Below are 23688 nucleotides of genomic sequence, written 5' to 3'. Positions count from 1 at the left end.
ACAACGTGGGGAGAGCTCTGAGAAACTCCTGGAGTCAGCATGAAGGAGAGAAGTCCCACACCAGGACTTACCTAGAAGCTTTCTGAACCACTTTGGCTTATTGTCCCATACAATAAAGAGGTAGTAGGCAGGAATGCCAGTCAGGGTTATTGCAAATCCAATCCCTGTGTTCACTGGGTCGGAGTAAAGTGACAGTGCAACCATGAAGAGGCAAGTGAAGGAAAACAACGCTGGAATAAATAGAGGAACCTGAAAAATAACCACACAAAGAGCCATTAAATAATAAGGTCAATGTAAGGTAATGACTTAGGCATTTAACCTTCCATGAAATGTAAATTGGATAAGACCCAGCAGTACAGGACAGTTCTGGAGAAATGAGGGTATCTAGAGCAGGCACACAAAATGTCAGTGACTGCAGAAGCCACTGCAGTGTGCTATAGCCTACTGCTATGCAGTGAGTACCACAGAAGTCTCTTAATTACACTCTAAAACACTCCAATGTTTTACTTCCTTTAAAATGTAAGGACTGTAAATAAGTTACGTTGTAAAAGTCCTTCCTCTAATCCCCCAGCATATAAGTAAGCAGCTCTAACCACAATAAAGATTTCCGTTTTGATAATTACCCATTAGAAAACATTTTAAAACACAACCAGGAGCTCAAGTCACCTTTTAAAACTATTAAGAGCATATTGATTTTCTTCCTAAGGTAAAAATCAAAATCTAGCAGGAAGACAGCAAATTAAATAGTAATTTGACTAGTGATAAAGATATTTGATAGTGTTATGCACCTGATACCCATTGAAAAAGCACTTTCTGACTGTATAACTGATAGCACTGCCAGTGTCACTGTTGAAAGCACACAAAGTAACCATACCAAATTTATTTGCTCAATTTTCAAGAACACCAATACAATCACTCTCTCAGCAACTCTCTGAAGGAGATGCCTACAGGCATGGCTTATGAGACATTACATGTAATAGAGAATTGAGAATTCCTTGGAAATTGTTCTCTTCTTTTCATGCCTCAAAACATTACTGTTCCTCTTTTGTGCACTGTCAAAACATTTTTTTAATCAAAGCAAGAAATGTTGTACTGTTCACCTCCTTATTTACTAATATACCGATAAGAATGCAACAATACACATTCATAGTTCTTCACAAAATAGTCTTCTTGGCACCATCTGAATAAGGATATATTTCTCAAATTTTTGATGATGGATACTATCTTTCTGGATACACAATGGGACAACTTAATTTGTATGATGTTACTTAAAACAAGCAAGAAAAATAGCAAGCAGAACCAAGGCCAAAATAGCTACTATTCAAGGGATTATTAACATCATCTTTCTGGGTTCACAATAACTCTGTCTGCAAATCCACTGCTAGTGCCAAATATTACAATAGTCACACTAAGCACTTATTTGCACAGAAAAATGACATACTTGATATTGGATATGCAGTGACGTAAATGCTCTCTCTCAAAAATTCTTATGCTTGGCATGACTCTTTGGTGGTAAAGTTATCCAGCCCTTTATCAAAGGAGACATTAAATAGAGGACTGGTTGAAAATCAGATTGGCACATGTAACCCAAATATTTCCAGTCTAAACCCTTTGTGACTGCAGAGGGCTCAAGATATTTTCACACAGCTTGCACCACAGGGCCTGAACACAATAGACAGCAAAACTGAGCAAACACCTTCATCTCAGCACAGCAGCTTCAGTCTCTGCCCCCCAAGCACAGGGAAGAGGCAAGAATTCTTTTCCAGAATGGAACACAGCTGGGGTGGCACTGGGGACCTTGCAGGAAAACTCTCAGTCTTCACTGCAAAACACTGTTTTTACTTAACTCTGTTTTTCCTGAAAAAAGAGGTTAGCTTGTTACATCAGGAAATGCTCCCTTGGTGTCTGACTACAGGATGGACAGGAGGGAGGATTTATGTAAAAGAGTAGAGAGCAGATGTTACCTTGAAAGGACGAGGCATATCAGGACGTTTATATCTGAGATAAATCAACCCAGCAACTACTAGTCCAATAAAAAGCCACCTGGCAAAGCTGAGGAAATTCAAGAGGCTGTAGAGATCCCCGTTGAATAACATTATCATTGTGAGAGGATGCTGCAAAAGAAATTCAGAGCATAAGAGGGGTTCAGTAGATCGATCTCTATTATTTTACAGCTGGGATGTCAAATTTTCCCACAGGGACAGCAGCACAGTCCTATGCATACACTTGAGTGCCACAGGCTTGTCTTTGCCATGCAATCAGGTGTGTGATCAATGTCTAGCTGTCCCCTGAGACCATTTTGGGTCAATATATCTCTGTCCTGGGTGGCCACACATAGTCAATACAAGTCTGTCCCCTGTGACCTAGACAAAAATGCACAGGCACACTGCACCACCAAAGTGCTGGAGCATCCTTTCTGCATTCTCATGGGATATGAGCTCACTGCAGGTTTACTTGCTCATTCCTGATGAAAATAAGAACAGCTACACTGTGGTCCCATCTGATCATATGGAAGCAGAGGTTTCTAGGTGTTTTGATTAAAGGAAAAAGTCTCAGTCCCCCAGGCTTCAAAGGGGAAGTGAGCAAAGAGGACATGGCAAGGGGCAGTTCCACACCATGAGATGCCAGCTGGGCACATTGGGTTGCCACCAGCTTGGGTTTGCCTTTCAGACTTGCAGAGCGTGGATTTATTGCACATTGTAAATGAAAATATTTATAAGCAGAAGGAAGAATTTAGTTGTCACTCAGGCAGCTACTGAAGAGCAAGAAGGAGAGGGGACACCAGAATAAATCAGTTCCTCATAGAAAAGCTAGTCTGAAGACACAAGGCTTCTGTGAGGCACTCTATGTATAAACTAGAGTGTTTTGTCATGAGTTAGATGGTTAGTGAAGGCTACATGGATCTATTTCAAAGTAGTATCTGAACAAAAAATGACCTTGCATTTGGGCATGAAGGAGTAAGTCAAATTCACCGTACCCCTCATTCTTCAGCAAGAGGGAAGATCCTGGCAGTGAGAGCCTTTAGGTTTATAACAAGGCAACAGGTGAAATGAACTGCAGATGCAGTAAAACACTGGGCTAAATCTTTTCACAGAGAAGACTAACTTGTATTATTTATCTAGATTCACAGCCTCTCTCTCCTTTTTTTCAAAGCTGTTCAGACAACATGGATTTGAATCAGAAGGATCAATATTTCAAATGTGGGTCTCTGGACTCCAACCTCTAACAACTTATGAAGTTCTTGGTTCCTTACATACAGTTATTAAGCAAACTACTATGTAAATGTCAAGGGAAACTGTACCACTAAATTATATTGGGCAAGAATAATTCTCTACAGACTCAGCCTCTAGGATTTTAAAGTCTCAGTTATAACTATAATGCAAGCTATATACAATAATGCAAGTGAAGGAGAGCTATCAAGAGAAAATAAAAGAAAGCAGGGTTACAATCAGATTTCATGATTTCCATGAGTTACTACACACATCTATCAAATTCCTCATGTTGGTGAGGAATACTTCTGGTCCAGGTAGCTCAACTTGCAGATTGAAAAGCATACTGAGCTCTATGTGGAAGCCTGAGACAAGAGGCCATGAATAGCCAACCTTTGGGATAACAGAGAGTATGAAAGATTGGTGACTTCAGACAGATGAACAGATATTGGGTGACACAGCAGGAGCTGGGAAATGCTGGTCCTTTGGATACCAAAGCAGAAGAAGAGAGGTGAAGCCAGCAGAGTGGATGGTCAGGGAGATGGAGCAAGAACCAAAGACTTGAGAGGAAGGGAAAGACTTGTGGGGAGAATGTGGGATATAAAAGACCATAGGATTCCTTTGTTGGGGGGTCCCTCCTTGGGGGCACCAGCTCTGGTGTTTCTGTGTTCCTGTGCCTGGCTTTATGGAACAAGACATCTGATACCCTGCCATGGGAAACTCAGGGTTGAAGCAGTGGGGCAACCTAAGAGGGATGTGCAGGAGTCCAGCAGTGGCCCATTGAGTCACCAGAAAGAATTCTTGTGAATGGCCAGACTGGGAAATTTCTCTAGCAACATACACACTTAAACAGATTTCCTAATTTTAAAAAAAGGCCTTGGTTTGGTTCATTTTGTTTTTTAATTTAACAGGCCTCAAGCACATGCTCGTTTTCTGTTTATCTTCAAAAGTTCTTTCCTTTCTTGCAGTGTGCAGAACTTGGAAGCAGAAATAAAATAGGAAAATGCTAAAATTACTATTGATGTAGAATGCGTCCTGGCACTGCTCTATTTGCAATAAGGTGAGCTAAAAAATTGCAATCTTTGAAGGAAAGGCATCTTCAAATGAGAATCTGACTTTTTCAAAGGAAATCAATGCACTGGTGTAACAGGACCGTATGCAATAGCAGAAAATGTCTGTCAGGAAAAAAAATAATATATTAATATATTTTGTGAATTTCATTCCACAAAAAAAAGCCCCAGTCAATGCAATTTATCCACAACGTATGACTACACTCAAAGAAATAAAATGCAAACAAAATGTTTATGGAAAATTAATTTCATCACAACACCATAATCACACTGCCTAATTTTCAAAATTTCAAAGCCTGTGTTTATACGTGCACATATAAGTCAACAATTCAGCAGTGAGCTTATAGGCATCGATAGCATAGGCCAATTTAAATTCCACAAGCAATTGCTCTTATTAGCATTGATTCCTAGGTGCATCTTTTGCTTTGGCTGTCAGTCCCTAAATATGGCAGAGGCCTATCCAGGTGCACTGTAGCCATTGATCCTAAATGAGGGGCTGAACCCCATGATTATGAAGACTGAAAGTCAAGTGAAAATCTTCCTGGCACTGTGAAAACTGAACTTTGAAGTTGGTATTTTGACATTTAGTCCCAACATTTTACCATACAAATTAGTCTGCAAAGCTAACACATGGCTAACATTTACCTTTGCTGTTTATTTTAGAAATCAGTAATAGGATTTCCACTAAAAGCACCAGTGGTTTTCCTTAGAAAATTCACAGACTATTTCCCAGGCACATGCTCCCTCATTTTTTAATCACCACTATGCTGGACAGCCGAGGGCTTCCCCTCCATTATCTTAGTTGCAAAACTGTTTGCATTTTTCACTATAAGGTAGTGAAAGTAGTGAAGTAATGAGCCTTTAGGGTACTCCCAAATGATGGTGTTTAGCTCAACTTTCAGCTAACAGAATCCCTTTTTTGTTTGTTTAAATGGAATTTGTTTCTCTGAAAGGGAGCTAGCTCATCATCAGCAAGCTCTTAGAAATTCAGAGCAGTAAGATATGAATTAAATTCCAGTGATAGGCAAGAAAGCAAGGAGGAGATGATAGAATAAGAACAGCTCCCAAATCTCATTTCTCTTTCTTCTGTCCTCCACCCTGCCCAAAACCCATGTTCACATTAATAAATGAGACTCAAGCAGTGCCCAAATTCTGTTTGAATCCTCCAGAGCAAAGCTGTAATATGAATTCTAGTGCAGGAACATTTGTTTGTATGATTTACCAAAACAATGACAGCTGGCAGAGGAGTGTGCTTGCGGACATGAATCATGGAGAGAATTTCTGGAAGGTGACCCTCACGGGATGCAACGAAGAACATCCTGGTGGGAAATAAATGTGGACAGACTTTAAATGTGCTCATTACTGAGTACGCAAAGTGTCTCATGAAAGTCACAGAGCAGAGCAGAGCAGCATTTCTTAATCTTGTTTGAGGTGTTCTAAATGAAAGCACTAGCAGGAGAAACCCACATGCAGAAATCAAAACCATCTCTGAAGGTGTCCCTTGATTGGTGTTTGGAAAGAGTCAATAATTTCTCTCAGATTTTCCTTCTTTACATGAAAAACAAACAGTCACTGATTAAGGGCTAGCCTCAGAGAGATTAATTTCCAAACCATTCAAAGGATTTTTAAAATAGTACGCTAAACAAAGTGAGAAAAAGCCCTACACCCACTAAACAGTTCAGTCATATATCATATCCTGCTGAAGAATAAACCCTACTCTTCCTTCCCCTTGCTTCCATACTTTCAGCATGTCTCCCAAGTCCTCACCCCCAGGAACATCAGCAATGCTCACCTGGAGACTGCAAAAATGCCACCATTCATAGATCCAAAGCAGGAGAGAGCAACAAACACGGGTACAGCTAAAGAAAAGTTTCCCATTAGTCGTTCAGCAAAGGTCTGTTGGAAAAGAGAGAGAAACACACAATGGTTTTCATGAAATGGGAAAATAATTGTCCTCTATTAACAAATTATCATGGTGTTAGTTACAGCCTTCTCTGCATCCCTCGCTGAAAATTGTGCTGTGCATTTGTTGCCCCTTTTGTGAGAGCACAGCTGCTACAGCTAAGCTGTCCTACCCTTACCCCTGAGGGCATGTGGAAAACCTCCAGCTGAAGCAATGATGAGGAGGTGGAATCAGGCCCTGACTCGTGTCAATTTAGACCATTATGGCTCCAAAGAGGACCAAGTCTGAAGGGATCAAGGTCGGATCTGCACACCTACCATCCATTCAGTGTTTCAGGTTTGCAGAAAAGAATTAATTGGAGTTTGAGGCACCACAGGCAACGTGCATAATTTTCGTCATGTTTATAAAATGTTTTCTTTCTAGACTTCCCATTAGCTACAGAATTTGGTCATTTTTCAAAGCTCACGTCAACAGAAATAGCCACAGGCAGTATCACAACTGGAAAAGAAATGAAATTATTTATTTCCTCATTGTGACTCAGATACCATAAACATAAAAATCAATGTCATCACCACAACTCAGCAAGAGCAATCAAAGCAGTATTTCCTAGCCAGGTTGCCTTGCAACTCCTTCCCAAATGAGCTCCAGTATTCACAGCAACCCCCTTCCCAAGTACTCAGGACAAACATTGTGCAGAGACCAAGTTGCTGTATATTCTGCTACCCGAGATAGTTCAGAGCTCTCTCTTCCTTAAATATCTGTAATTCCTCCTTCCCAGGAGCTGAGCTTACAATTTAGCCTGAATTTTTCAAGCATGTACTTGGCATGAAATTTAAGTCCTATTGACTTTGTTATAAGAGGTAAATAAACATAGTCCAATGTTACATTATAAATGCTACTGATGGCCTGAAGTGCAATCCCACTCATCAGTCAAAAAATCAAATTTCACAGGGATGCTAATAAGTGCTGCCAAACTAAAACCTGACTGGATGTGACCACCCAGTCTTTTTTCCCCCCTGAAAATAAGGATAATATCAACAAACATAACTGCAGCAGGAAGATCTTTGTATTTTTCTTCTGGAACTTACCACTGCTACAGCTTTTGAAAGCAGCAATTCCCCAGCACTGATTGTAGTGAAATAAGCCACGTTTGTTAACACATAGCCAACTGTGACGATTATCATTGAAATGCATATTGCCAGGGGTATGTTTCTGAAATACACAAGGCAGCTCATTATTTTGCAATCTGGTTGCTAATCCCTGAACATGAAACAAATAACATGAGAAGAAGCCACTAATGATGGTGAGTGCACATTTGGTGATCCCAAAATACCACGATTAGAAAACTACCAGTAAAAAAAGAAATAAACAGAACCCTCTTGATGAAGGAAATAGGTTTATAATGAAGAGGTGAGAAACCGTTCGTGGGAGGAGTCCTTTGGGGCTTGTGGCCCCTGTGCCTCCCATTGGTCCCCACTTCCCATTTAAGTTGCCTACTCAGATTGACTTGCAAGCTGAACCCAAACACCCAGAGATATTTGACATCTTCCCCTGGATTAACAAAATATCCAGTATGCAAAATTCTGCCCTTTCCTCCCCCTGGGTGTATTTCTTCCTTTACACAGCTTACCATATGTCCCATGATCTCTCTCACAATTGAGGGGAACATGAGAGCAGAATATGACACAGAAATGGAAACATCACAAATTTGTAAATTTAGTACAGCGCAAATGGTATTGAAAAGCACAACCCCCCCCGCCATCCTAGCTAAAAGACAAAATAACCAACAAATACATAATAATGCCAAACTTTTATATAGCATGTCCTTCTAGTCAGAAAAGCAGAACTACTTCTGTTTTTAAAAGGAGGAACAGAGGCACAGGGAATTTGCCCAAAAGCCACACTGGAAGCAAATTTTTGAGTCAAGAGAAAAACTCAGATGCCTCAGGTCTTACTCTGGTCTCTTTCCATTTAATATTATTGATATCTACATCACACCAAGAAAAAACTCAGATGTGAAATTAATCCTTTAGTGCCAAGACTGAGAGTGACAGTACCTACAGTCCCTCTGAGGAGAGCTGAGAGCTCCTCTTTCATGGCTGGTTCCCCTCAGCTGTCCATATTAAAGCTGCTTTTGGAGAGGTTACCATATGTAAAGAAGGTCACCCCAGCAGGTGGAAGAAAGGAAAAGCAGAACTAGGAATTCTGGTGTTCCGGAAGAGATCACAAGCACATTTCTAAAGGACTATTGTAATCACCTAAAGGAAAAGGTATTTAAAAAAAAAAATAAAAATCCATTCTTCTCCGATATTTTTCTCAAAGAAACACAGCTGGGTAAGAATTTAAGGATCTTCTTCACTACATTATTTCTCCAATAGATCCTTCACATCAGTATGGCTGTATAGAGCTGAAAACGTTCTCTTACCTGAGACTGAATAAATAAGTGCATTTATAAATAAGTAAAGCAGGACAGTATCATTGTTGCACATCTTGCCCACCTCAGAAACCATGGTATCAAGTGCTCCCATTAACCCAGACACACAGGTAGGTAAGAGGATCCTGCCAGTAATGGAACACCAAATCTGGGCAGATATCACGATACTGGATTAAGCCAGAGCTACCTCATGCACACATCTCAGCCAAAGAAACTGGAAACGGGGAAGCCAGTCCACTTGTATAATGTGTCTGTTGATGGAGAAGATGACAGCAAGGACTAGAGCAAAGAGCCCAGAGTACAGGTGCTGTATTCCTGGAGAACCTACAGTTATGGACACAAGGAATACTGCAGCTCTGGGTGGTGATAATATATGCCAAAAAGGAGTTTGTAAGTCAGATATATTGCAATCAGCTGGGTTAAGCTTCTTACCTGACCTGCGTGTAAATTGAATTCAATCCTCTTAGCATCTGATTCAAGGTAGGAATACATGGATTTAAAGCCTCTCAGAGCAGGTATTTTATCTATATTTTCTACATCGCAGATGAATGCTTCAACCACCAAGCTTTTAGAAGAATCAGCCCTGACTCCAACCTTAAAAAGACCGTTTTGAGCCAAATGTAGCAAATTTGGACTTTTTTTCACAAGTACCATTTAAATGACTGAAAGCATATTGCTAAACTTAACAGATTATCTTTGTTTGTTCTAACTCTTACTAAACATCTTCTATTCGCATCTAATTTAAATCCCAGTTTAATTTCTGGTAAAATAAAATGATAATTCAAAACTTGGGGTGGGGGGGGATGGGGGTGAGAGGGTGTGATGTGAAAAAATCATGCTTCCAAAGGTGACCATTATTTTAGCACTGCAGGTCCTGTTTTGTTATGCTGAAGAATGCTAACACCCTTGGATTGTAACACCAACAAAAAAAAAAAAAAAAAAAAAAAAAAAAAAAAAAAAAAAAAAAAAAAAAAAAAAAAAAAAAAACCACCACACTCAGAAGAATAAAACCCTTAAATAAGCCAGAACTTGTAAGGAAGCACCATTAGTCAGGAAACACTATTCATTAAAAAGCCTGCTAATCATAACCCAGTGCCTGCAACAGCACAAGGGATGCTGTGACTTCTAAGCTCCCAAGTCCCTGTTCTTGAAGGAAACAAGTGCTCAGGCTGCACTGCCTTTTGTCTCCTGGCAGGAGCGAGCTTTCACAGGGCTGTCGTGTGCCTGCACAACCCTCCCTCGTGCTGCTTATTACCCACTGCTGCCAGTGACAGATTTAAGAAATAAAAGTCCAGTTTCAAGATTTCAGGGATGAGCAGTGCAGTATGGTTCATTTCTCACTGACACCTCCGCTCAGATTCACACTTGGCCCTCAAATCTCCTGAAAACCCAGGCAGACAGGTAGGAACCATATGCAAAACCACAGAGTGAGAGCTTTAATTGTGTCCTTTCTATCCATCCAATGTAAGAGACAGTTTCCAATCTGCAACAGGATCCCATTATCAGACTCTGCTGTGAACTACAGTCTCCATGCTAGAATAAAAAAAGCTGTAATGTCATTATCAATAAAGACTGCCTCCTTTCCCTAGAGGATCAGTGCACCAATTCTCTTGGAATATTTCAGATAGTCTCCAGATTTCCAAATCTTGACTCTAAATAAGAAAAATCATAACTAGGTTCTATTCTCTATTAAATTGCCTCCATTGATGCAGTTTCCACCTTTTCAATTCTGCATTCTATGAATCGCACACAACACAGGGTGTTCACAACACTGATTAGCCAGGTTTCTGATGTAAAACAAATTCACAACTGCCTCTTTTAGCCGAGTCTTTTGGACTAGAGAGAGCAAATTCAAGAAAAATACTTTCCACTTTCATTTTTTTAAAGATTTTGATTCATTAAAGCTGAAACTTCTGGTGGGAAACTTGACTATATCAGTAGGACGTTTCTTTGGAAAAAATCTCAGAAGCGAAACGCAAACCTCTTCCTACTGATAAGACCTCAGAATGGTCAATGGCTGAAAAACCATGGCAGTGTGAGTGCTCAGATAGAGGAGACTGCAATATTTCATTTACTTAAAGCAAGCCCAGGACTTCAACTTGCATTGAAGTGGCTCCTGGTTACTATAGGGCAGTGCTCTTATTTCAAAAGATTTCAAAACTAAGAACAACTCTTTTCAAGCCAGCTGTTTGCCTGAGTAGACCTTGAGGTGCTGATCACAGAATCATCACAGAATCATCATTCTGCTTGGGCTGGAATAAATCTTAAAGATCATCTAACCACAGTCCCTTTGCTGTGGGCAGGGACACAACACATGTGTGCTCAGGGCCCCATCCAACTTAGCCTTGATATTAGCTCCAAACCTATACAATTATTTGGGTATGTCTTGAGCATTAGTGTCAAGAGGATATTCAAGCAGGCTGCTCCTTGGTTAGAAGGAGAAGCTGAGGCCAGGAAAGTATTTTTTGCAATACTCATGTCTTCTCCCAAAACTTTGAAGAAAATCAGTATCAAAAGGAAACTGAGGAAATCTGAATCAGGAATATATTGGCCCTATAATTAAAAAAACATTTTAAAAAGTGGGTGAGAGAGAATTAGGATAGCTTCAGTGTTGCTGAATGTTGACTAAAATTGAATTGAATCTCCATACCTTTTAAGACTCACCCATCCCTACTGCTTCTCAAAGCTAAATCTTCCCCTCCCGCCTTATATACAGAGCAACTGTAATGAAGAATCACACTTGAACAAAGAGCTTATTTACCTTGTGATTCCCAGAAAAAGAGTCTCCAAGGAGCCTACCATCACAGAGAAGTTCAGTGCTGGGAACACAGCTAGCCCATCCTGTGCTATACAGGGCTGAAATGGCTGCCAAGAAATGCTGTATACGGCTTGGAAGCAAATTTCCTTCCCCTAGAGCCTGTAAAAGGCACTGGGGCATAGGATTCAGTTAATCAGGATAACCACTGGATTTTGCATTTAATCTTCAGTGGTGCAGAATCACAGATCTTCTGATAATCAGCTCTAGTACATCCTACAAATATTTTAGCAAGAAAAACCTGAAAGCAGAGCAAGCAAGAGAAAGGGAAAAGATAAAAAAAGATAAAAGGAAAAAGAAAGCCAGAGCAAGAACCTAAGGATGAGAAAAACCACATCAATAAATCAGCTCAGGAATATTCCTAGAAATGCACAATACATATCAAAAGTTAATGGCAACTTTTATAAGAGCAAACAGTGAGCACTAAGAGCTGTGTCCACTTGGGGCTGTTCTTTCTATGAAATGACAGCCACACAGTCAAAGACAGCCCTCCAAGCCAGCTAAGTTCACAATGGTGAAGCACCTTGTTGCCACATTCTTTGTCACTTCGAGGTCATGCCAAAACCTTTTCCTTGCATCCATATCAAAGCCAGGTTTTACAAATGATCACCACATTCAACTGTCCTGGATAAAGCCGCACTAGTGGGACCCAGCCAGGAAACATAAATAAAAAGGTGGAAATAAATAACTTTGTTACTGATAAAGTTACATTAAATTACATCTTTACTGTAGTAAGGAAATTGTGAAAGATAATTTTACATATTAATTTAGAATGAAAATAGTAAAGAAGGAGAGAAATCCTAATTCCCCCACATGATCTATGTGCAAGGATTTGCTTAGTTTTCATGAGCATGATGTTGTGTATACTATATTTCCTTATATATTTTATATTTTCCTTATATTTCTTTAGCTGAAAATTTACCACCAGAGGAGTTTCAAAAGTTCCCTTGTGCAATAATTTATTCACCATTTGCAGTCCACTAAGCAGCTTTCTAAATTAACTATTTCCAGTTTTGGCACACTTAGAAAAATCTAACCATCCACTGCACTTCCCAAAGCACCAAAGCTTGGCAGAGAAAAAGCAAATTTATCACAAGAGAAAATTTATCCAAATAACCTGACACTGGGGTAAAAAAAAAAGGTAATAATAATAATAAATATATATATATATATAGAGAGAGAGAGAGAGAGAGAGAGAGAGAGAGAAAGTGGCAAGAGAAATTTAATATTCCCAGGACTTCAGTGCAGGACTAGTATACACACAGGTTTGCCTTGGTAAGCACTGTGTTCCAGAGTCCAAACTAAGTCTCTCACCATTCCCAGGCAGTCATTCCGTGAGCTGTGGCAGTCCCAAATCCTGGACAGTATGCAATACACTTAGATATAAACTCACTTACTCCTGGCATGTTTTTCATGTAAAAAGCAGGTTATAAGACAACACGCTACACTGAAGGGATCAAATAGTCCTCACCATGTCACAGGTGAAAAAACTACAATCTCATCCATCTGCTAGGAGAAAAGGTAAAAAATCCTGTAAAACTGCAGAGTAGGTCACCTCCCAAGACTGAATCAAAAGCAGGAACAGAGAGACAAAAGGGATGGCAATCATCACAGCACCTCTCAAATCCACATATTTCTACATGCTAACCAGTGTCTCATCAACTGCTGACTTCAGTGACAAGCTATTATTATTTTGTTTATTGAAGTTTCCCATCAACAAATCATCTCTTCCCTTTCACTGCCTCCCATTATGTTCCATCCTTATGTTCCAGATCAGAGGAACTTGCAATCTGTGGGCTTGCAGCTTTGACAATATTCAATTACATAACTGCCCTTCATCGTCCTGTGATCTTTTTTTGATTTTGAGAGGAGGAGTGAAGATAGGAAAGCCCAGTCATTAAGCTGCACTCTCATTTACTCCACCACATGCTCCATGGATGCTACTACTAGAGTGAGTTTTAAAGGGCTCCCCTTACTCATTTCCGTGCTTTGGTTCCATATCTCTTACTTCAGAGACACAGCAGCATGACACTGGGATAAAAGAGTGAAGAATCAGGCTGAAGTCCGCATTTAAAAGCCTTCTTGCCTTCTACCACCTACCGAGAGAAGAAAAAGAGCTTCTGGTGTGCTAATTACTTATTTTCTTCTCAGCGTTTGACTTCACTGGTTCAGATCATAATTGCTTACAGTTTGTAAATAGGGTCTTCCACGACCAACTGACTTTAAAAGGTGATACTGCCCTGCAAAAGGCAGGAAATTTTATTAACTTCTCAAATGTTTTCATCACTTTTTCCAAGATGTTTTCCTCAAAAACTAATTAGCATAAATACTGCCTTGTTTTAAGATTTAGGTATTAATTGCACGGGATAACACTCTTTTCCATAAAACTTTCAGGCAAACCCTCCCAGCTCAAATCTCAAGGAGAAGATCTGTCCACCATCCTTGAGAAACTGAGAGTAGTTGCCATGCTCACAAGGGGATCTGCTTTATTTTAATAGGGATTTAAAGCTGCCTATGATGTTTTTGTGTACAAACTCAGGTTGTCAAGCCAGATCTGACCAGAGCGCTCATTTATGTCATGGCCCAAGCCCCACCCTGCCAAGTCAATACCTTTTATGTAACATCTTTCTTGGAAGAGCAGAATGGATTACTCTGAAACTTGGACTACCAGCCAGAGACACTCCACATGGTCAAGCAGGATCCTGAATCATTTTTCACAGAGTGGATAGCATTACTGGCATTCCCAAAGAAACCTATGCCAACACAGCAGGAGTCAAAGATGACAGCTAAATACACAAAGGACTTTTGAGATTACAGCACTAAATATTAGCCTCTCTGTTTCTACTTAGCCATTTCTTGTGTGGCAGGCATGTGAGCACTGTTAGGAGCCAGAAACCAAGCACAAGAGGCAGCACACAGATCTACTATGTGGGCTAAGTTTTAAAATCTCTTTAAAAGAAGAAATGGAATACAGACTTGAAACATAAAATGTTGTTCACGCCCTGTGATTTCTCAGTCAACTCTATTTCCATGAGTACATCAAGGGCCAGTGTCCAACATCTTCATGTTACCTCAGTTGTAAACTCATCGCACAAAGTTTACAACTGTTTCCAAAAGACATGTGAATAACCAAATGTGGCTTTTATTTTGCACTGTAACTTAACCTCAAGTCAAGTCAACCCGAAAATCCCAAGGAGCTTGCTTTTCTTTCCAATTGCTATGGTCATACCTGCATGGAACTAGGCCTACCCTAGGAACTCAAGTGTGCTTATTGTTAGAGTCTGGTAGGCTTAACCAGAGAACAGCCAGGTGCCTGGAAAATGCAGGATATCTAGCAAAGGATCATTTGCATTTTGAATTTCAGAACCTGAAATGGTAGGGAAGATGCCCAGAAGACAATGGTTATTTATCTAGTGTATTGCAATAAAATTGAAATTTAGGTTTGACCTGTAGTTAAAAGGTTGTCTGCCACTCTCACAAAAAACTTGCCTTTAAAAAGCAGCATAGACTAAATTCAGAGGATTCAAATACAAATATATTGTCACTCCTGAGTTTGATGAATGACTTCTGTGTTTCTATCTTACATCATCATTTAACATCACCCTCCTTTTATTTCACTTGTGGGAAACCTTAATGTCCTCGAGGAAGTTTGTGACCTTTTCCACCAGAGGGATAAATTCTCAGATTTTACCTTTTTTGCCCAGCTCTCTCCCAACCAGAAGACAAAAGGAGCACCTCTGCTCTCTCAGAAAGCTCCGGCATTTTATTTTCTTCTGAGGTCTATTTGTTGGAAGTGCTCCCAGTACTGCCAGTAGTGTAGATTATGGTGAGAAGCACTTGTAAATCACAGTGCTTGCTTGGAGACAGGGAAGCCATAACAACAAACCTGACACAGAGCTGAAAAAACAAAACATCTCTGTATACCCAGCTCCCATATGGAAGCGAAGGGGAAAGGGGCAGAGGCACAATCCAAAGCACTTCCTCCAAGCTGCTTTATTTAGCATGTGATAGTGGGTCTAACTTCTCAACTGCTCCATACCAACACATACCTCATTGTCAGACTTAAATAAATGTAAAAGGGAGAGGAAGCAAAGTAATTGTGTATTAAAAGTAGTTTAATTCATTACAGTGGGCTCTCCTGGGAATTTGAAATTATTAATTCCCTGAGCACCTGATTTATGAACAGTGTCTACTTTCTCCAGACAGGATCACTTTTCTTAGGAAAGATGGACCACTGGCAGTAGCTGGCAGTGGGGGGATGAGGGATATTTAGAATTATAAACAAGGGAACCTGATCTGGGAAATGTGCTGATCAGGCCACGTAGCTGAGAAACCTAAGCCATCATCTACTGCATAACAGTATCATGGCCAGGGACAGAGATTACAGAGGTTGTGAAAGGAATCCCACTAAATGCCATGCTGCCCTGTCACAGTACCTCAGTTTTTGCAGGGAGCAGGGCTGGGGTGGAAGCAGAGCCCTGCCTTGATCTGTGGGTAATTCTATTGCGTTTCTAATTTGGCCCGGGGCAAATGACAGAGCAACACTTTGAGAAATGCAAGGGAGCAGGCTGGCAAGGCTACTGTCATTCCCGAAATGAGCTACTCAAGCTCATAGCCTGGCAACAAGTAGCCTGAATACAAAACACCTTTGCCCAGTTCCAGTGAAAGGTACAGGAAGGAATGGTACCCCCTCAACCCCTCTAAAAGCTGGACTTTTTGGGGAAACATCATTGGTAGTATATTAATGTCTCCTTACAATAATAAAAGAAGGCAAATGCTTAGGTGCACAGAGCACGGAGGGAAGAGAAAATGTCTCTGTGTGTATGTGTATAAAAGGAGCCAGATTTTTCATACTTGCTAAATTCCTTGACATTTAATTTTGAGAAGGAGAGTTTCCACAATGCCAAGGATCATAAAGGAACAATTTGCTGCTGTATGTTACCATTGATATTTCAGCATGAATGAAAATTGCACCGTTTGGTGATGAAAAGAGCAGCTATTTGTAATAAGGAGCACCATGGAAACTGAAATATCATTTACCAAGACAGGCTCTTCTGCTGAAGGAATTCAAAGCAAGAAAAATGGTAACTGCGGGTGCCTTAAAGCATTAGCATTTTTAAAGATACAAAAAGGTGTAAATGAAATTATAAGGAGATGTATTAACAATACTGCACTGCCATGAAGGTGCTATCTGGCAGATAAATTGTGTTCTCTGCAGACAGCAGGGAAATTATGATCTTGCTAAGGACAGCCCATCAGACCACCCACAGATATGGGACAGCCCATATAGCACACTGAAATAACTCTGTAGGAGTCCTGACATAGAACAGAAATCTAAAAAAAAACTCCAAATGTGAGCTTAAATATGTTTTGCAGCACACAGTAACTGGAAGCACTTGAATGGAGTTCAAATAAGAATATCAACTTTTTCTATTTTATTACTTTCTGTGCTTTGAGTAAGGAAATTGGAAGCTGAAATCCTCTCTCACTAAACCTTCATAATGCTAAAACTACAATCACAGGCATAGGAGAAAAGCTTATCATTCTCTTTTTTGATGAAGTGATACGATGAAGCAAAATATGCAAAATTTTCAAAATTACCAGTGAGGCTGGGGTTTCCTTTTTCTGTGCTCAAACTGAGAAATCTTAAACATAACCTTAAACATAACCTTAGAGAGTTAATCCTGAAAATCTGCTGCAAATCAAGTTCCCCGCAGTTGGTAGTGACATGAAATAGCCAGAATTATTATTAGCCTATTTCAATTATGCTGGACAGTATAATCAATGAGCCTCAGGATTTTAAGGCTGATTCATCTTTACAATTACACATTGTTCAGTGTACCCTCTGTCAAAAATGCCCTGCTCTTCCATGGTAAAATCTTAAAATGAATGTCATAATGAGGGTTTATACAGAATTTACCACGCTATCTGCTATTCTGACCCATAGCATCAACTTAAAAGGACCCTGTAGTGGTGCCATCAAAAATCCCTAAACCCTGGCACTCCAGAGCACCCGGTCCAGCACCAGCCTCCCCAACATCTGTATTTGAAAGTAAACCTGGATAGTCATAAAAAGGTTTGGGTTGAAAGGGACCATTAAATGTCATGCAGTCCTACTTCCTGGGAAGAGCAGGACACTTTCCACTAGATCAGATTGCTCAGAGCCCCACCCAGCCTGGCCTTGAATGCTTCCAGGGATGGGGCATCTATCACTGCCCTGGGCAACCCATTCCATTGCTTTACAACCCTCACTGTAAACCCTTTCTTCCACTTACCTAATCTAAATCTATTCTCCTTTGGTTCAAAATCATTACCCCTTTTCCTATAGACTGCAACAGGTCCTGCTAAAATTCTGTCTTCATTTTTCTTGCAGGCCCCCATTTAAAAACACCAGCTCTGGGGAACAGACAAATTCATGTGCTAGCTTAGCAATATGCTTGCAAAACATTTTCTCAGTAACCTAAATAAGCACAAAGCAAATGGCAGCATTTGGGCTTCTGTGGGCAAAATTATGTTCCTAAAAGCAGAGAAAATATGTAATTCACTGCACTCCAGGGTCATTCTAGTACAGCACTGTGACTCTGCCAACACTTAACACCAAGGTGAGGTGGCCTACAGCTTGGATCTATTCATGTCTGGAATAGCCTGCAACTAAGAAAAAGCTTCTCCTCATGGCTTTCACAACCACCAAGCAAGAATCCTAAAGCATTTCTGCTTATTTTCACATCCACTAAATTATTTCTTCCTTAGACTCACAAGCAGCTTATTCTCTAATGGCAGTTTGGCCCAAGGAAAAGGAATTTCATGGTCTTCTACGCTCCTTGTGGATAAATCTTTACTTATATCTGGTTTTGCTTAGCAACTGTTTTTTTCCTGTAATAAACAGATATGATAAACTAGAAGTGCCTGTCATTCCTTTACAGTGTTGGGTGAATGTAAATTTTCTTTCCTTTAAAACATCCCCACATCGAAGTTAAACCTCTTGTCATATCAGAGTGCTCCTATCCATTATCCATTCCATGATCTGTGGAGGAGGTCTCTAAATTGCTGTTAGATCTTTTCAAATTATGATATCAAAACTATTCTTGTAAGGGATTTTCCATTCCATCATACTTCAAAAAATTAAATCATGCTATTATATAGTCCACTTTTTCACAATAAACAGAACATAATGACAAGGTGAAGATGCAAGTAGCAGCACTTGCTCAACAGCAAGTGTTACAAGTGAATGAGGATTGACATAATAAACCACAGCACTGCAACTTGTGAAATGCAAATTATTCACTTCACAGCACCCCGGGAGCGTTAATAATCTTATATAAGTCCTCTTAGCTTGTTTCACAGATACAGACTGTACTGTAATTTAAATTACTTTAAACCCTAATGGTCACTTAGTTAACAATAGTCGCTCTGTAAATAAAATATCAGTGTCACTCTGTGTTTAAAAATTCCAAGACATTCACAGCCAAATATCAACATGTAAGGTACACTGTAAGTGACCAGAACCTGCTCCCAGAACATCTGCACACCCATAAGCCCTCATATAAAACAGCCACCATGCAGTGAAGAGGTGTGCAAGGGCATTACAATCTTAGCATTCACTAGCTAAGACCAGTGCTCCTCTGATGGAAATTCTGCTGTAACACAAGAAAGGATGTGCTCATCTACAGGAGAGATGTACAAAGCCAAATTGTCTCATTTTGATATGACTATTACATAACTTAAATACAAGCCAGCAATCTCTCTACCAATTAAAGATGATCAATCAGACAAGAGAACCCCACTTAATGTCTCATACAAAAAGACTGTGTCAGAGTAAATTTTTGTGCTGGCTGAACTAAGTGGAGCACATTCCTTCTCTTGTGTGTGCTAATACCATTGCTGTTGGAATTTTGACCGTTCTGCTCTGAAGAATAACTACTCATGGGAACATGGCACATGTTAATGACTCTTTGTGCATTTTATAAAATCCCAATCTGATGTGCATGACTGCAATAAAGAGCATATGGCCCTTACATTTTTGTTGCCCATTGCTTTGTTTGTATTTTATTTTATTCTCCAATTTTTTATCTTATCCCAGTGAAAAATGCTGCCTTACTTTCTCTGACAGTCATCTCACCACCTCTGTCAGATGGTGCCAGCCAGCATCAGCCTAATGGTGCTCCTAGAAAAGATTTACTGTTAAGGGCAAGCAAGATGCTGCCACATGCACTGGTACAACACCCTGCTTGCCTAACACTGCCTTAGCACTCTGCTCTTCCTCATTTTAGAGGCTCAGCACTAAAGAGAAAAGGAAATAAAAAGTGGCAGAAAAGGGTCATCCCCTTCTAGCTCCAGGAGAGGATGAACCACATACAGACCACAAAATTGCACTATGAATTGAAGTAGCTGCCACTGCCCTATAAAACTAACCATGGGTATTGGGGCTGTCCTGCTTTCACAAATACCAGGATAAATGGTTGTGAGACTTCTTTTTCTATCCCTAACACTGACAGTACCCATGAGAAAAGGCTGATCTACAATTTCACAAGGAATTTCATGTTTTTGACTGGGGTTTACAGTGAGATTTCAGTGCTATTTGAAACACAGATTTAAATCTCAGACCAAAACATTAGGGTGAGTGCTCTGAGTCACCTCCACAAAAGCTAATGCCAGTTGGTAAACACAGAAATAAGAGCTCAAACATCAGACAAAGCCAGGTTCCAGTTTTAAAGTGGGAAGGAGAAAATCTGGGAGAGGTTTGCTCTACAATGCAGAGCAGCACCCACACTAAAAGTTCTATGAAAAACAAGAGTGTCACACCCCCAGGACCCAAACAAGAGATGTGAAGTGCAGCTTCAGTGACTGTTCTTTTGGATTTGTCACCCTAGTGAATTCATTCCTGTTTCTATCTACCCTTAATGCACTGCTGCCCATCTCTTTTCCAGTAATTTCAGTTAGGCCTCCTGCCTACAAACCACCAAAAGAGAATGAAAATGTCTAATGGAACCTTCAGTGTGGCCAAGAAAAGAGCTGCTCAGCCCTCAGAAACCCATCATCTCTCCAGTAAAATACACTGTGTTCTACAGCAGAACATCAGTCTTGCAAGGGATTTTTATTCCAACCATGAAAATTTTTCTGAGCTGCTCAGGTTCCCCATGAAGAGGATACTGTCACCCTTCTGTACAGGTACTTCTACGTCCCTCAGAGAAACAGAAATAGAACAGCTTTGCATGTGTTTCAGCTGGTGAAAATTAAGGAAAATCCAGGGCAATGGAAACTTCGAACATTACAATGTTTTGTGTTACATTACATTACCCTGCTGGTAAAGCAGATTACAATTTTTCCAGCTACCCAGAGAGACTGTGGATAAACATTTGTTTTACTTCCTTAGGAGAGCTGATTCATAGTAACCATGATTCACATAAACAAACAGAAATGACTTAAAAAACAAACAAGTAAAACCACCAACAGGAAAGAAAACAAACCTTACACTCAGCAGGTTATCACATTGGCAAACAAAATGAGCCACGAGGGCTAGAAAAGAGCACTCTGCTGTGCAGTGGCACATCATGCACCACACACTGAATAGCCACAGGGCCAGCACGTCCTTGGGTATCCTTGCCACGTATCCTGACACCTTGGAGACACCGAAGCTCCATGGAACAGAGCAGCTGCAGGACCCTGTGCCGCAGCCAGCCACACTCTTGGCACCCAGGACACTCCTTCTCCACTCCCGAGCAGGACAGAGGGCAGGAAGCTCCAGCTGAGGGCCCTGGGCTTTGCTTCCTCAAAAGAGGCTTGGCAGAGGAAAACCTGTTTGAGGGCTCTTCCATGTAGATGTTTGCCCCTCCTGTGTACGCTGCAAGCAAAACCTCACCCACGCCAGGCTGTGGCACCTTCCATTGTCATCAGCGAATTAACGAAAGCAGCCACTGGTAAAAATCAAGACTGAAATCATACAATGGTTTTTGGTTGGAAAGGACCTTAAAGACCACCTAGTTCCAGCCCTCTGCCATGGACAGGGACACCTTCCCCTTGACCAGTTTGCTCAATCCTCATCCCCTCAGAAGAAATTGGAGCAGACCCCCTTTCTTCACTGGTCTTTTCTTCACAGCAGCCCAGGCATCTGCATGTCCACTCATCCAGTGAGTTTGCAGGAACCTCTCCCACCCACCTCTCCTGCAGTAGGATCCTGCCCCAGTGATGCATTTTTAGAACTATCAAATAATTCTAACAAATAATCTTCAAAAAGTTTCAGCTGTCTGCAGAATTGTGAGGGAATTTATCCAGTAATTTTCATTTCAAGTTGGTTCTTTTATCTTAAGCCATAGAGTCTACATAAACAGAAACAAACATATCAAAGCCATGGGTTCTGAAGTACTGCTTTAATGTAGATACTGCCTTAGAGGGAGACAATCCCTCAGGCAGCATGCACTCCCACCCTGCTTTACCATCCTCCCTCCCAACAGCACACACACAACAGAACCACTACCAACCCCATGTCCTGGCATATAGCAGTATGGTATTACACTCTCTGCCCTTGCAATTCACCTTTTTCCTTCCATCCACCACCAATGATTGCTGAACAGATTTGATTTTTCAGGTAGCTGACTACCTTCCTGATTCATGTCTTGGTGGTATCCTTATTACATTTTTGAGACATAAAAGGAGTTAGAATCAAATTCTGTATCAGACAATTAGGGGGAAAAGAGCAGAGGTAGCACTATTAATTTCAACATGCATATCCACAGATTAAACCCAGCACAGCAATACTGCATCTAACCATGCATCTACAGAATTCTTTTTTTTTTCTGCCATTTTCCCCACTCACTCTCCTCCAACACCCATGCCAGATGTGTGCTATAAGTTAACCCTGTATGAATTAATAATTCAGTCTATAAAAATCAAACAAATACATAGAAAAAGACAACTACTGTGTTTCTTTAGTGTGCCCTCAAAGTTTAGGTATGAAAACTGCATTGCCTAGTCCTGAATATTTCCATGGCCTTCAACTTTGACTTTTATATTAGTAGGAGTATTTTATACAAGGAATATAAATGTTAGAACAGGCAATTATACAAGTGACCTTGCTTGCTGCATTCGATAGTGAATTATTAGTCTTCTCAACTGCAGTTTTATAAGACGTCCTTATTGTCTTAATTAATGATCAAGGTACATCTTTGAAATCTTTACAGACACAATAGATTACATCATTCTCTTTTCTAATTTGCACATATTGACTGGCATATCAGTTTAAACCTTGCCACAGGTAGCTCTTCACTACAGTCAATTTCTAAACAGAACATCAGTTTTCAGGGTTTTTTTAATTTTTACATAAAATAGAAAGATAATGAAGTGGAAGTAGGATATAGAAAGACCTGAAGACAGTTGAACCAATTCAAATGTTAAACTGGGGTTTAGAAAGCAGCTGCTGATGGCAAAGATACAGCACCCCAGGGTCATGTCTCTCTCATGGTGTAGAATTTCACCACAGGACTCAGCAGTGATACAAGCACCAAGAAAAAAAAATTAAAAAATGGGGTAGGGGGGGAAAAAACAAGCAACTGTACACAGGAAAAGGAAAAGTAAATAAAAATATCTGGTAGTCTGTGTTGAATGCGTGTCGTGTACACATCCCTGAACATCGTAGACTGTAACAGCATCCATTAGGTCAGTCCCTAACTAAATGCATAAGGAAAACATGCAGCCTCTGGAGAGCAGCAGGCACACACAGTGGCTGCCCCTGCCTGTCTCACAGGTAAGGAAGAGGAATAGTGCCCAATGAAATCCGCAGCCCTTTTGATGTCCCTGCTGCTGAAGCCTTGGCTGCCTGTGATCACCCAGGTGAATTCATGCACTGTCATCTTCCCAGACCCTCTGCTGCCTGTGTCTATTGCTCTGGTGAATCCAGAGCACTGCTCAGACACAAAGTGCATCTGTCAAGGACAAGGCAGGGGATTTGCAGTGTTTTCTGCACACATCTGGATCTCTCCAGACCCAGACTGCACAGCACACCGTGCTTTCCAGCTGTGCTCTCTATTCCCTCTCTCACATAACACAGCACTGCTGTTAAGTAGGACCCAATGCACCTATGGGGCAGGGGACACTCAGGTGTGGCAGGAGGAATTTGTGTTCAACGGCCAAGAATAGGGAAAATAAGAACACAAGGGCCAAATCTGTATCCTCAGTTAATTATATTGCAGATAGTAGCTACCATATTGAAACTCTCAGAAATCACAGGGCAAAAGAAATGCCTTTGCTACAGGATAATCCAC

General features: G+C 40.6%; 1 protein-coding gene across 1 annotated transcript in view; it reads right to left on the bottom strand.

The window, feature by feature from the left end:
- Window positions 1-23688, bottom strand: part of SLC7A11 (solute carrier family 7 member 11) — a 58536-nt gene that overhangs the window by 5725 nt on the left and 29123 nt on the right. Inside the window, exons 7-11 of the mRNA XM_062493953.1 lie at window positions 7271-7394; window positions 6072-6175; window positions 5502-5598; window positions 1965-2114; window positions 72-249 (exon numbers count right to left, since the gene is read on the bottom strand). Coding sequence (XP_062349937.1) covers window positions 72-249; window positions 1965-2114; window positions 5502-5598; window positions 6072-6175; window positions 7271-7394 — 653 coding nt within the window. The remainder of the gene's footprint in view (window positions 1-71; window positions 250-1964; window positions 2115-5501; window positions 5599-6071; window positions 6176-7270; window positions 7395-23688) is intronic.

This window comes from Cinclus cinclus, chromosome 5 (assembly GCF_963662255.1).
Source record: "Cinclus cinclus chromosome 5, bCinCin1.1, whole genome shotgun sequence".
Lineage (NCBI taxonomy): Eukaryota > Metazoa > Chordata > Aves > Passeriformes > Cinclidae > Cinclus > Cinclus cinclus.
Note: the sequence above shows the minus strand (reverse complement) of the source record. Positions and strands in the feature narration are given on the sequence as shown.